We start from the raw sequence: 14,852 nt of genomic DNA, 5'->3' as shown, positions 1-14,852 counted from the left end.
ATATTGTCTGAGAGTCCTTTAGGTGCTTTTGACAAACTCCAAGCGGGCTGTTATGTGCCTTTTACTAAGGAGTGGCTTCCTTCTGACTACTCTACCATAACGGCCTGATTGGTAGAGTGCTGCAGATATGGTTGTCCTTCTGGAATGTTCTCCCATCTCCACAAAGGAACTCTGGAGCTCTGTCACCGTGACCATCGGGTTCTTGGTCACCTCTCTAACCAAGTCCCTTCTCCCCCGATTGCTCAGTTTGGCCGATTGCTCAGTTTCGAAACTTCTTCCATTTAAGAATGATGGAGGCCACTGTGTTCTTGGGGAGCTTCAATGCTGAAGAAATGTTTTGGTACCCTTCCCCAGATCTGTTCCTCAACACAATCCTGTTTCAGAGGTCTACAGACAATTCCTTCGATCTCATGGCTTAGTTTTTGCTCTGACATGCACTGTCAACTGTGGGACCTTACATAGACTGTTGTGTGCCTTTCCAAATCATGTCCAATCAATTGAATATACCACAGGTGGACTCCAATCAAGTTGGAGAAACAACTCAAGGATGATCAATGGAAACAGGATGCACCTGAGCTCAATTTCAGGTCTCATAGCAAAGGGTCTGAATGCTTATGTAAATAAAATGTGCAGCTTTAAATAAAATTTCCCGCAATTCTACGCATTCTTCCATGTCATATGTGTGTTTATATGATACCAGGGGTCAAAGCACGGCCGAGTAAAAAAAATTAAGAATTTGTGGTGCCACCTCTGCTATATGGTTATAAATATCACCCTTTTTTCTAAGAGTGTAGCCATACCCTCATACACACAGCTCTCACGTTTCTTCATTCATTTCTTCATTCAATACATTAATTTCTTCATTCAATACAAATTATGTTAGTTATAGATTGTGATCAATTGAGTAGTATATGATGTCTGTTGGTCACACCGTAGGACAAGGTGAATCTCATGTAATGGTAAACACAAATATGTTGCCTTACCCTGTACCATAATGTCTAATTGTGTGTTAGTAATCTGTGAGTGATTGATTTCTCAGGGATTCGACTCATTGACAGGATTAAAAGGAGAAAAGGGAATCATCGGATTTCCTGGAGTCAGGGTAAGAGATATTATAAATGACTTGATTCTCCTCTTTGAGTATGCTCCTGAGGGATGTTATGATTAGGGATCAGAGTTTTTCCTGACCTTGTGACCTGGAAAAACTCTTGAGCCTAGACAACCTTTACCCAAGGTCTGGAATTTTTCCTGATCAGGTTACATTTTAGCAGATGCTTTTATCCAAAGCGTATTACAGTAGTAAGTGCATAGATTTTCATACTGGCCCCCCATGGGAATCAAACCCACAACCTTGGCATTGCAAGCACCAAGATCTACCAACTGAGCCACAGAGGACATGGTCAGCAAAAACCCCAAGTCATAGTCAATCTGGTATTGCAGAGTAATAGTGGAGAATGGAGTAAGTTGAGCCAATTTTTACATTCAGCATCACTCCGTCAAGGGAAATATGCGGAGTATACCAAACATTAGGAACACCTTCCTAATATTTAGTTGAACCCCCCTTTTGCCCTCAGAACTGCCTCAATTTGTCAGGGCATGGACTCTAAAAGGTGTCAAAGGCATTCCACAGGGATGATGGCCCATGTTGACTCCAATGCTTCCCACAGTTGTGTCAAGTTGGCTGGATGTCCTTTAGGGCGGTGGACCATTCTTGATACACACAGGAAACTGTTGAGGGTGAAAAACCCAGCAGCGTTGCAGTTCTTAACAAAAAACGGTGCGCCTGGCACATACTACCATTCCCCGTTCAAAGGCACTTAAATATTTCTGAATGGCACACATACACAATCCATGTCTCAATTGTCTCAAGGCTTAAACATCCTTCTTTAACCTATCTCCTCCCCTTCATCTACACTAATTGAAGTGACATCAATAAAGGATCATAGCATTCACCTGGATTCACCTGGTCAGTCATGGAAAGAGCAGGTGTTTTTAATGTTTTGTGTACTGTGTATAGTATTCTCTCTAACAAAGATATCTACATATATTTCAGGATGTTGTTTAACACTGGAAATAATGAAAATGTATGTAACCATTACAGTTTTGAAAACATAGCTTGTCCAAAAAAAGTGGTCTCTTGGCACACTTAAGCAGGCTATGGGGGGGGGTTGAGTCACGGGACAGAGTAAGTGAAGCCGCCTACACATTTTTCAGAATGAAATATTACCACTACCTTTTTAAGATCATGTCTATCTTTATTTCCCAAACACACTTCATCACAATCACTTTTTAGTTTTTTAACAATTTAAGCTTTTAACACAGGTTTAACACCTAAGAAACTTTTTAAAAACACATTAAACATAGGCCAGGCCTTGTTGTTATCTCATACCAGAGTGATAATGCCTTGCATTACGCCTGGGAAGAAAACACTTACATTTGCTCAACTTGTCATTGGCTCAACTTACCTCAAGGAAAAGATTTGGACTGTATTAGCCACAGCCACAAGGAAGCACTTTCATGCTAGGTTTAGGACCTCATATTTAAGCTTATAGAGACCTCCTATTTACCTATAGAACAATCCTAAAATTATGTAATTGGTTTATATACAAGCATCATGAAACCTCTAACACAAAAATTCATTTGACTTGGTGAAAATATTTTTGGGGGACCTAGCTTGCTTACCACTTTTTCCATGTAATTTCTTCTTTCACAGAGTCCATGGAATGATGACTTCTTATATTTGGTCAAATTATTTAAAAAATGGTATAGTTTCCTAGAAACAATGGTGGCTCAACTTACCCCTATGGCTCAACTTAACCCCTCCCCCTACATAGATCATTCATTCGTTTCATATTACATTAGATTTGGAATATATATTTCACCCAAGGAATCTTTAGTTTTAAATTCAAACTACTGTATGGTGATGTTTTAAGCTGAGAGTGTATTGGAAAAGGACCCTAATGCCTAACCTGTACTTTCCATATCACTGTTATGGGTTTCCTCTCACTTCTAAGAAGCTTTTACTTTGTGCAGAACTTTCCTGCCCTGCTCCTACTTCTTTGCATTTCAGAGCCACATGTTTTGAAACAAAATGCCTGCAGGGGATCGCCATCTTGTGGTGCATACACAACATCACAGGCGTACACTCACAAAGACACTGCCTTACTCAAGCTACTCATCTCTTTACTGTAACACATATGCAGTGGTGGAAAAAGTATCCAATTGTCATACTTGAGTAAAAGTAAAGACATGTTAATAGAAAGTGAAAGTCACCCAGTAAAGTACTACTTGAATAAAAGTCTGGTTTTAAATTTACTTAAGTATCAAAAGTAATATTAAATGCTAAAATATACCTATTATCAAAAGTAAATGACATTTTCCTGTCCTGTTAACCATTCAAAATGTAGTACTTTTGGGTGTCAGGGAAATGTATGCAGGTAAAAAGTATATATTTTCATTAAGAATGTAGTGGACTAAAAGTAGTCAAAAATATTAGTAGTAGCAGATACCCCAAAAAACGACTTAAGTAGTACTTCAAAGTATTTTTACTGAGTTACTTTACAGCACTGCATGTATAGTGGATAAAAATAGTATGTTCTCGTGTTATTAGGGTCTTTCTGGATATCCTGGCTTCCCTGGGCCACCTGGTGTAAAGGTATGCAGCAGTTTTGTCACCGTATTCAATACGTGTGTGTGTGTGTGTGTGTGTGTGTGTGTGTGTGTGTGTGTGTGTGTGTGTGTGTGTGTGCTCTAATTACCATGATTTCTCGTATGTTCAGGGGATTCTCGGGAGCCCTGGCCTACCTGGTCTGATAGGAACAGAGGGACCCAAGGTTAGCCACTCACTGTAGAAAGCAGCGCTCTCTGTACGGTGTCGGCATAGGTTTGAATCTGGCCTACTGCCCTTTGATACAACCTCTCTCTACCATTCCCCACTGTCATTCTCTTTATCTGTTCAATAAAGTCAGAAAATACTTTAAAATATATTTCAGAAAGGAATGCTTAACTATTCACCATCCAATCTCACTGAGATCACCCATTTGATTTTCTTCAATGTGGTGTTACTTATTATCTTATGTGACATGACGTTAATGTGATATCTTTATAAATGTCTCCAAGGGGTTCCAAGGAGATCTAGGTCCCAAAGGACTGACAGAGTTCAGGCCGGTTAATTATACAGGTAAGAGCTTTGTATTCAACATATACAGTCCTCTGGACACCATTGACTCTTTAGTGACATCGTAGTAGATTCATACTCTTACTAACCCATGGATGTTACTGTGTCTTAGCTTTACATTAGACTCCTAGAATGTGTTTTCTCAAGCATGGGACCTGACATAGTGATATGAGTGATTTAAAAACAAATTTTCTCACAAAACTGGATTTTCCAAGGCAAAAAAATAATAATAAACACATAGCAGACTGAACTCCATGGTCCTCTAAGAACCTACGTTATGTTTTAAAAAAACACACTGCATGCTGGCATGGTCAATAGCCCATTTACCATTCTCCTCTTCCATTTAGTTGCTCCCTCTCTCCATCGGTTCAGTTCCACTTCAAGAATGGTGACAAACATGATAATGGCATTTTATTTAGCTCGACGACTACATTGGAAATAAGTGTTGTATAATGCTTTCATGTGTTATCCTCGGGGCTTTGTACTGTTTAAATGTACAATGTTTTAACCCCCCAAAATAAATAGGCAATCTAATCAAATTACATTTGCGGGTGGAAACTGGTGGAAGACATGATTTCTGTAACACTCCCTTGACTCATCCGGATCTCTACTGAGACTCACCCGTAAGGAAACTGACGGGAAAGACTGATTGACTAAACGATTAAAGGAGAATGGGACTTTGTGGGCATATTGTGTGTGTGTCCTGGCATGATGTCATCATTGTTTTTCCCCCTGGCATGACATCATCATCGTGTGTCTTGTGGGTCGTGGTGTGTGTTACATGGCCGTCATACAGCTTGTAGAGGTGAGCACATTGTCTGTTAAGAAATTCACTGTATCACTAAAGCACACGCCTGTTAAGAAAATCACTGTATCACTAAAACACCTTGATAAAACTGATTTTCATAAATCAACTGTGATAAGACTTTATAAAGATATGTCACTCTCGCCAGTTAGTCTTTATAGATTTTACCTGCGCAGGCTGTAACATCCATTCACACTATCCCAGATATCAAATCAACTGATTATGTTTTTCATACATTCTTAGAAAAAAGGGTCTAGTAGTACCAAAAACTGTTTTTTCATTTAATTTTCATTGTTCCTGTAGGATAACTCTTTTTGAGTCCTTGAAGAACCTGTTTATAATGATTCTATGTAGAACCATCATGAGAGGGGTCTAAGTAGTACCAGTGTTCTAAGTAGGAACCCTTTTTGGTGATACTTAGAACCCATACATAAAAAAAGGGTTATTTGATTTGTCCCTGTAGGGGAACCATGTCTGGTGCTTTGCAGAACCCTCTCATGAAGAACTTTCTACACTGGGTTCCAGGTAGAACCAATAACAGGGTATATCTAGAACCGTACTAGTACTACATGGTTTAATTACTATTTACATTTAGTAGTATGGCTCATCCATAATGAAACTTGAGGAAAACATTTGAGAAAAAGTTTCTAGACATTTCTCCCACTGGTTGTATCAAAGTGAGATATGCTACCAAGACATGTGATTCAGCGTTAGAATCTTTAAATAATGGACTATGGAGGTCTGGTGTCTAGTGTCATTATATACATGCTGACACTCCTCACTTAAGGATCTAGAACAACCAACCAAAAATAACCCATGCACATAAACTCAGAGGAAATACAGTTACCGGCACTGTGTCTGTGAGCTGTTGACTAGAGGGCATGTGCTAAGACCAGAATAGGCACATTTGCTATTTAACGCAACTGTTTTTGTGTCAAAACTATCGGTAGAGTTGAAAGTGCGATAGAAACGCATTGAACTTCAAATTTTTATTCGGTACATGAAAACGTAAGGAAAAAAGTAGATCACGCACTGACACACTGATTTTTATCTGCCACAAGTCAGTTTGGTGGAATATTCTTTATGCAGATTTTAGAATATTTGCATAAAAATCTATTGCCAATTGGTTGGAAACCTATATAGCTAGTGAAGAGTTACAAATGCTAACCCATTTAATGCAGTAATTGTGACTCCCATGGTAACCTGTTGTTTCAGGGATGCTAGGGGAGTTGGGGTTGCCTGGAAGACCAGGACCCCCTGGAGATGTTGGGGAGATGGGGATGCACGGCCGCCAAGGACTGCCTGGGGTATCAATACCTGGTCAGTGACCCAAAAGTCAAAATACAGTTCAGCCCCAGTGTGAGCGTGCTTGTTTATATGCACGTGTGTGTGCGTGTGTGTCTAATAAGGTCTTTGTACTGTAACTCTACCTTACCATGCCATGCTGTCTCTCCTCAGGTACCAATGGTGAGCTTGGCCCAATAGGGATCACTGGCATCAAGGGGTTTAAAGGAGAGCCAGGGATGAACTACCAGAACGGGCCTACACCTGGAGAGCCTGGTAAACCGGGCACAGCAGGCCTCAATGGTCTGAAAGGAGAGCGCGGCCCCCCAGGTTTGCAACGTCAAGTGCATTTTGTCCCCATCTCTTGCACTTCTCTCATAGAACATGGCCTGTCTTCTACTAATCTCTTGATATTCGATGCATTCATTGTCATAGCATCTGAATGTGGATTTAAACACTCAACACCTACTACTCGATTCTGGCTTGTAAATGTAGAAATCGTGTTGGTACTGTAGATAATGTTATTAAGTTCTTTACAGCTTGTATTGCAATGTTGTTGTGTGTACACTCTTAGAAGTAAAGGAGCCTGTGGGGGGGAAAGGGTCTTCGAGGAACCCCTGTGTAATGGTTGAAACAGGAACCTTTTTGTAATGGGATGGGTTCAATTTTGAACCTTTTTAATAATATATTGTAGATGTGGCAGCCTATCAGAAGATTGGAGGCATTGCTTATTGGAGGCGGGGCTTTCAGGTGGTTATTTTTGGCCACCCCATAGAGTAAATGTCATAGAATACCACAGTATGAGTCATAATACTCATAAAACGTAGCAGTCAAACAGGGAAATGGTTCCAATCGTTTTTCTACCATTCGTTTTTTAGAAACACTTAAAATAAGGTCTGTGTTTTGTGGAAGGCTTACCGTGACGTTTTGATAACCATGTAAATCTCTCTCGGACAAGGTGACTTTTATCAATATATTTGCCTGTATTTAACCTCAACCAATGAAATGCTAATTAGTTGTTAATGTGACTATCATAAAGAGCTACAAATGCCATGATGATCTAGAGGAGACTGCCGAGTCGAGGCAAAGGTAAGAATCTCTGGATTAACTATCTGATGTTAGTTAAATGTAGTAATGAATAAATTGGCTACATTTCTTAAAATGTAACTGATAGCAAAGGTGCCAGCTAGAGATGTTGAGCAGGAGCCTGCAGGGATTTGTAGTCTTGCATGATGTCTACTTTGATGCTAATTAGCATTTTTGAATCTGAGAGTAAATAAAGCCAAATATATTGATAAGTCACCTTGTCCGGGAAAGATTTACATGGTTATCAAAATGTCACGCCAGGGTAAGCCTACACAAACATAGCCCTTATTTTAAGTTTTTCTAAAATACCCCATAGAAAAAATGCATGGTGGAAAAATTGTTAAAACCATTCCCCTATTTGACAGCTAGGTTTTATGGGTATTATAACACCTCCACTGTGGGTTTTTATTCCTGTTCATCATGTTAAGTTTGTACACTGCAAATAAAAATGTTCCTTCAATATTTAGGCATATTACAAATTCTAATATTATTATATGTTAATAACATATTATTAACATTAATGATTATATATAGTAATAAAGCCATAACTATTCCAACTATAGGATTTGCAAATGCTCTTGAGGAACTCCTACACCCCAGTAAACCTCACTGAAGATACAAACCTGTCACTGTTCAACCTTAACATGTGAAGACAATACCACAAAACAGATGAACAGGAATGACATTTACTCCCACGGGTGGCATTAAAAGTGACATCTGAAAGCCATGCCCCTACTTAGCCATGCCTGTAGTCCAGGGTTCTTCCAGGAACCCTTTGCTACATTGAAACATTAAAGGTTCCTCCAAGAACCCCTCAACTAACCCAAAGGTGCAAATATAGCAATTGAGGATCTCCAGGATTCCTCGAGTCACCAGTGTAGTTTGCTTCCATTTTTCATCATCTTGTCAGCTAATATTCCACTTGTGTTTGTTTTGCTAACCCTATTCCCTGTCTGATCTGCATGCCTTTGTGTCTCCTGCAATGATATCATCATTGTGTCCCACCCGGGATGATGTCATCATACTGTGTGTGCCCCTCGTATGACATCATCGTGTGTCTTGTGATGTGTGTTGGGTGGGCGCCACATAGGTTGTGGAGGTGAGCACTCCTGTTTCACTGGTTTGAATTAATTCTCAAGATATTCTCAAGATAAACACCTGACTAAAAACACAATAATTTAGACATGCACTTTATTAGATCCTGGAATTCCTTTGAGGGGAGTCTGCATTGTAGTAGCAGTGATTTTTACAGTACCCAAAACCATTCATTGATTTCATTCGACCATAGGATAAAAACATAATGTATGAATAGTGCACTGTGGATTCGATTGAATTGATCTCTCAAAATATTTGTGTACCCCTTCACTCAGCCATTGGGATATTCGGTTATGGTGTGTAATCATGGTTATGCTGCAGGTACGTACTGCACCCCTGGTTCACCAGGAGAGCTTGGAGCAGATGGAGATCAAGGTCCTCCTGGATCTGCAGGGTTCCCCGGTAGCAAAGGTGAGTTGTTATGTAACATGGGTTTATTCATGTGGAATTATTAGTACGTGTCTAGGGCTGTTGCAGTGACTGTATTACCGCCACATCGGCAGTCATGTGTCATGACCGCGGTAAAATTCCACATGCCATGTGATCTCCTTTCATGCACTCTGGACATGCTTTGGTAGTACCCAACTTGCTAACTACCATCAGGTCCTAATGGCCTGGTACTCAGGGCTCTATTGTCCTTCTAACCACTGACATCAAAGCAAATACAATACAAAATTGCATCAAACACTTATCATCAAAACAGTGTTGTACTTTTAAAGAAGTTCAACAGCAGGTTGAAACTAAGTGTAAAAGACGGTTGTTGTGGATGTTGTTTCAAAGCCTAACACAATGAAATGGACAGTGCTTTCTAAGATGATGATTCATTCAAAACACCCATAACACCCACACTCATAAGCATGGCTTATGAGCCCAAGCCCCGAAAAACCCAGAATAAAAATTATGATTGTGCCATTATACAATACATAGGCTACCACATATTACAAATGGCAGAATAACAAAACTGATTTAAGATGTCTTTGTTTCATAATCCAAAATTAAATACATTTGAGTAATCACCTTCGAGTGTGGACTGTATTATTATGCATACTGGATGGACTGGTTACCTTATGCTATGCTCCAAAATGTCTATGCACGAGTCTGGGAGACAAAGTATAGCCCTAGGCCAGGGTTTCCCAAACTCGGTCCTCTGGGCCCCAAGGGATGCACGTTTTGTTATTTGCCCTAGCAATACACAGCTGATTCAAATAATCAACTAATCATCAAGCTTTGATCATTTGAATCAACGTGCACCCCTTGGGGTCCCGAGGACCGAGTTTGGGAAATGCTGACCGAGTTTGGGAAACGCTGCCCTAGGCAATGCTGTTGGTTCATTGAAAAGTGCGGATGGCTTACAGTTTGCCTACAATTATAGTGAATTTGTATTTGATTTTGAATAGCCTAGTTGATAATTTTTAATATTTTCATAATTCATTGGGTGACACATTACCTTCAGCTATACAGAATGTCTCACCACCATGTGTTTCCATTTCCTCCTCTTTTTCCTTTATTCCTTTCTCGAGCGTGCAGAGGGGCTGTCAACAGTTTAGTGAAACATGTTGTCGATGTTCCCGAACAGATTTCACTTGGTTTCCCAAATGAAGCACTGGGTAGCTGCAACAGGGCTGGAGAACCCATGGCATAGAGAGTTTGGGCAGAATATCACCTGTTGCGCAACAAGAGCATGCTCCTCAAACAGTGGCATGGAGTGAAATAAGTGTTCTTATATTTATTTCTCAGCTGCTCATATTAAGCACATGCTCCACTATAAAATCGAAGTAGCCTACCTGGCATCATTGAAAAACAGACCGGTGGGAAAGCGTGCGCCTCCATTCGCAATTCGAGTGCATACAGATAACATGTTTTTTCCCCCTGCCTCTGTTTCTGCCCATTTGATAATTGGCCATTCTAAATCAAAACTAATTTTACATTAATATGTAAAGACAGGATTAAATTGAAAATAGTCTGATGGGTGAAAATATGATCACTTGATGAGAGAACAACTGTGTAGCCTGAGGCACAGAACAGAGCGCACATTTTTTTTGTTGCTACTTTCTCAAATAATCAATAGCCTATAGTCACATCATGCAGCCCACATATATTTTGTGGGCTGCAAGACATTCTAAGATTTTTATCATTCACAACTAAAGTTACCAAATAATTCTAAATCAAATGTTTCAAATGATCACTTTTGCGCTCATATGCGCACTTGCTCTGGAATGGTAAAAATATACTTTCTATTTCAATTATACTTTACAAAAATATAAACGCAACATGTAAAGTGTTGGTCCCATGTTTCATGAACTGAAATTAAAGATCCCAGAAATGTTCTATACGATACAAAAAGCATTTATCCTTTGTCAAGATTATCCATCCACCAGACAGGTGTGGCATATCAAGAAGCTGATTAACCTCTTACATCTAGACGTTCCGCTAGCGGAACACCGCTCCAATATCTAATGATAGGCCGTGGCGCGAAATACAAACTCCTCGAAAATCCGAAAACTTCCATTTTTCAAACATATGACTATTTTACACCATTTTAAAGACAAGACTCTCGTTAATCTAACCACACTGTCCGATTTCAAAAAGGCTTTACAACGAAAGCAAAACATTAGATTATGTCAAGAGAGTACCCAGCCAGAAATAATCAGACACCCATTTTTCAAGCTAGCATATAATGTCCCAAAAACCAAAACCACAGCTAAATGCAGCACTAACCTTTGATGATCTTCATCAGATGACACTCCTAGGACATTATGTTATACAATACATGCATGTTTTGTTCAATCAAGTTCATATTTATATCAAAAACCAGCTTTTTACATTAGCATGTGACGTTCAGAACTAGCATTCCCACCGAACACTTCCGGTGAATTTACTAAATTACTCACAATAAACGTTCACAAAAAAACATAACAATTATTTTAAGAATTATAGATACAGAACTCCTTTATGCAATCGCGGTGTCCGATTTTAAAATAGCTTTTCGGTGAAAGCACATTTTGCAATATTCTGAGTAGATAGCCCGGCCATCACAGGCTAGCTATTTTGACACCCACCAAGTTTGGTACTCACCAAACTCAGATTTACTATAAGAAAAATTGGATTACCTTTGCTGTTCTTTGTCAGAATGCACTCCCAGGACTTCTACTTCAACAACAAATGTTGGTTTGGTTCCAAATAATCCATAGTTATATCCAAATAGCGGCGTTTTGTTCGTGCATTCAAGACACTATCCGAAGGGTAACGAAGGGTGACGCACCGGCGCGTTTCGTGACAAAAAAATTCAAAATATTCCATTACCGTACTTCGAAGCATGTCAAACGCTGTTTAAAATCAGATTTTTCTCGTAAAATAGCGATAATATTTAGACCGGGAGTAGTTGTTTTCGTTCAAAGACTGAAAATGTAAAATGGCCTCTTCACGTGCATGCGCACGCCCGTCTCATTGTTCTCAGATCGACCACTATCCAAATGCGCTACTGTTTTTCAGCCAGAGACTGCAGAGTCATCATTCAACGTTCTGGCGACTTCTGAGAGCCTATGGGAGCCTTAGAAAGTGTCACGTTACAGCAGAGATCCTCTGTTGTGGATAGAGATGACAAAGAAGGCCAAGAAATGGTCAGACAGGGTACTTCCTGTACAGAATCTTCTCAGGTTTTGGCCTGCCATTTGAGTTCTGTTATACTCACAGACACCATTCAAACAGTTTTAGAAACTTTGGAGTGTTTTCTATCCAAAGCTACTAATTATATGCATATTCTAGTTTCTGGGCAGGAGTAATAACCAGATTAAATCGGGTACGTTTTTTATCCGGCCGTGAAAATACTGCCCCCTATCCATAACAAGTTAAACATCATGAACATTACACAGGTGCACCTTCTGCTGGGGACAATACTAAGGCCACTCTAAAATGTGCAGTTTTGTCACACAACACAATGTGAGAGTGTGCAGGTTTTGAGGGAGCGTGCAATTGGCATGCTGACTGCAGGAATGTCCACCAAAGCTTTTCCCAGAGAATTGAATATTAATTGCTCTACTATAAGCCACCTCAAAAGTCGTTTTAGAGAATTTGGCAGTACGTCCAACCAGCCCCACAACCGACGACCACGTGTAACCAGCCCAGCACCTCCGCATCTAGCTTCTTCACCTGCGGGATCGTCTGATACCAGCCACCTGGACAGCTGATGAAACTGTGGGTTTGCACAACCAAAAATGTATGCATAAACTGTCAGAAACCGTCTCAGGGAAGCTCATCTGCGTGCTCGTCATCCTCACTGGGGTTTTGACCTGACTGCAGTTTGGCATTGTAACCAAGTTCAATGGGCAAATATTCACATTCAATGACCACTGGCACGCTGGAGAAGTGTGCTCTTCAAGGATGAATCCTGGTTTTAACTGTACCGAGTGTATATGTCGTTGTGTGGGCTAGCATGTTACTGATGTCAACGTTGTCAACAGAGTGACCTATGATGGCGGTGGGGTTATGGTATGGGCAGGCATGGACAACAAACACAATTGCATTTCATCGATGGTCATTTGAATGCACAGAGATACTGTGATGAGATCCTGAGGCCCATTGTCATGCCATTCATCCACCGCCATCACCTCATGTTTCAGCATGATAATGCACAGCCCCATGTTGCAAGGATCTGTACACAATTCCTGGAATCTGAAAATGTTCCTGTTCTTCCATGGCCTGCATACTCACCAGACATGTAACCCATTGAGCATGTTTGGGATGCTCTGGATCGACGTGTATGACAGCGTGTTCCAGTTCCCGCCAATATCCATCAACTTCGCACAGCAAATTAAATAAAAAATCTAATCCAATTTTATTTGTCACATGCACCGAATACAACAGTGAAATGCTTACTTACAAGCCGTTAACCAACAATGCAGTTAAGATTTTTTTTTTTATAAGTACAAAATAAAAAAACTAATAATTAAAGAGCAGCAGTAAAATAACAGTAGGGAGGCTATATACAGGTGGTACCAGTACAGAGTCAATTTGCAGGGGCACAGGTTAGTCGAGGTATTTGAGGTAATATGTACATGTAGGTAACATTAAAGTGACTATGTATTGATAATCAACAGAGAGTAGCAGCAGTGTAAAAGAGGGGGGGACGGGGACAATGCAAATAGTCTGGGTAGCCATTTGATTAGCTGTTCAGGAGTCTTGTGGCTAGGGGGTAGAAGCTGTTAAGAAGCCTTTTGGACCTAGGCTTGGCGCTCCGGTACCGCTTGCCGTGCAGTCATGGGTGAACATGGAGTACAGGAAGGGACTGAGCACGCACCCCTGAGAGGCCCCCGTGTTGAGGATCAGCATGGCAGATGTGTTGTTACCTATCCTTACCACCTGGGGATGGCCATCAGGAAGTCCAGGATCCAGTTGCAGAGGGTGGTGTTTAGTCTCAGGGTCCTTGAGCTTAGTAATGAGCTTTGAGGGCACTATGGTGTTGAACGCTGAGCTGTAGTCAATGAATAGCATTCTCATGTAGGTGTTCCTTTTGTCCAGGTGGGAAAGGGCAGTGTGGAGTGCAATAGAGATTACATCATCTGTGGATCTGTTGGGGTGGAATGTATATCGAAGTGGGTCTAGGGTTTCTGGGATAATGGTGTTGATGTGAGCCATGACCAGCCTTTCAAAGCACATCATGGCAACAGACGTGAGTGCTACGGGTCAGTAGTCATTTAGGCAGGTTTTATTTTTTACCTTTATTTAACTAGGCAAGTCAGTTAAGAACATATTCTTATTTACAATGACAGCCTAGGAACAGTGGGATAACTGCCTTGTTCAGGGGCAGAGCGACAGATTTTTACCTTGTCAGCTCGGAGATTCGATCTAGCAACCTTTCGGTTACTGGCCCAACGCTCTAACCACTAGGCAACCTGCCGCCCCATGGCGGGATTTCTTATAAGGGTCCGAGTCCCGCTCCTTGAAAGCGGCAGCTCTACCGTTTAGCTCAGTGGGGATGTTGCCTGTAATCCATGGCTTCTGGTTGGGGTATGTAGGTACGGTCACTGTGGGGACGACAGCAAAACAGTCATGTAGCTTAGTATCTGCGTTATTTGATCACTTCTTTATTGTCCGAGTCACTGGTGCTTCCTGCTTTAGTTTTGCTTGTAATCAGGAATCAGGAGGATAGAATTATGGTCAGATTTACCAAATGGAGGGTGAGGGAAAGCTTTGTATGAGTCTCTGTGTGTGCAGTAAAGGTGCTCTAGAGTTTTTGAAGAGTGGGACAACATTCCCGCAACTGCCTGATCAACTCAATGCGAAGGAGATGTGTCGCGCTGCTTGAGGTAAATGGTGGTCACAGCAGATACTGACTAGTTTTATGATCCACGCACCTAGTTTTTTTTTAAGGTGGGGTGACCAACAGATGCAAATCTGTATTCCTAG

The 14,852-nt window shown here is 40.7% G+C and overlaps 1 protein-coding gene across 7 annotated transcripts in view; it reads left to right on the top strand.

Annotated features, from left to right (window-relative positions):
* The window catches only part of col4a4 (collagen, type IV, alpha 4), a 241,645-nt gene that overhangs the window by 137,415 nt on the left and 89,378 nt on the right, over positions 1-14,852 (top strand). For 4 of the 7 annotated variants that reach the window (XM_045704243.1, XM_014159949.2, XM_014159950.2 and 1 more), the window contains 9 exons: positions 1,040-1,102; positions 3,611-3,655; positions 3,780-3,833; positions 4,120-4,180; positions 4,974-4,982; positions 6,198-6,302; positions 6,441-6,596; positions 8,443-8,451; positions 8,769-8,858. In XM_045704243.1, coding sequence (XP_045560199.1) covers positions 1,040-1,102; positions 3,611-3,655; positions 3,780-3,833; positions 4,120-4,180; positions 4,974-4,982; positions 6,198-6,302; positions 6,441-6,596; positions 8,443-8,451; positions 8,769-8,858 — 592 coding nt within the window. The remainder of the gene's footprint in view (positions 1-1,039; positions 1,103-3,610; positions 3,656-3,779; positions 3,834-4,119; positions 4,181-4,973; positions 4,983-6,197; positions 6,303-6,440; positions 6,597-8,442; positions 8,452-8,768; positions 8,859-14,852) is intronic. The other 3 variants (XM_014159951.2, XM_014159952.2, XM_045704244.1) reach the window with 3 other exon arrangements.

The sequence above is a fragment of the Salmo salar genome, chromosome ssa20 (genome assembly GCF_905237065.1).
Source record: "Salmo salar chromosome ssa20, Ssal_v3.1, whole genome shotgun sequence".
NCBI classification, from domain to species: domain Eukaryota; kingdom Metazoa; phylum Chordata; class Actinopteri; order Salmoniformes; family Salmonidae; genus Salmo; species Salmo salar.
The sequence above is the reverse complement of the archived record's forward strand: the minus strand, read 5'-3'. Positions and strand labels throughout refer to the sequence as shown.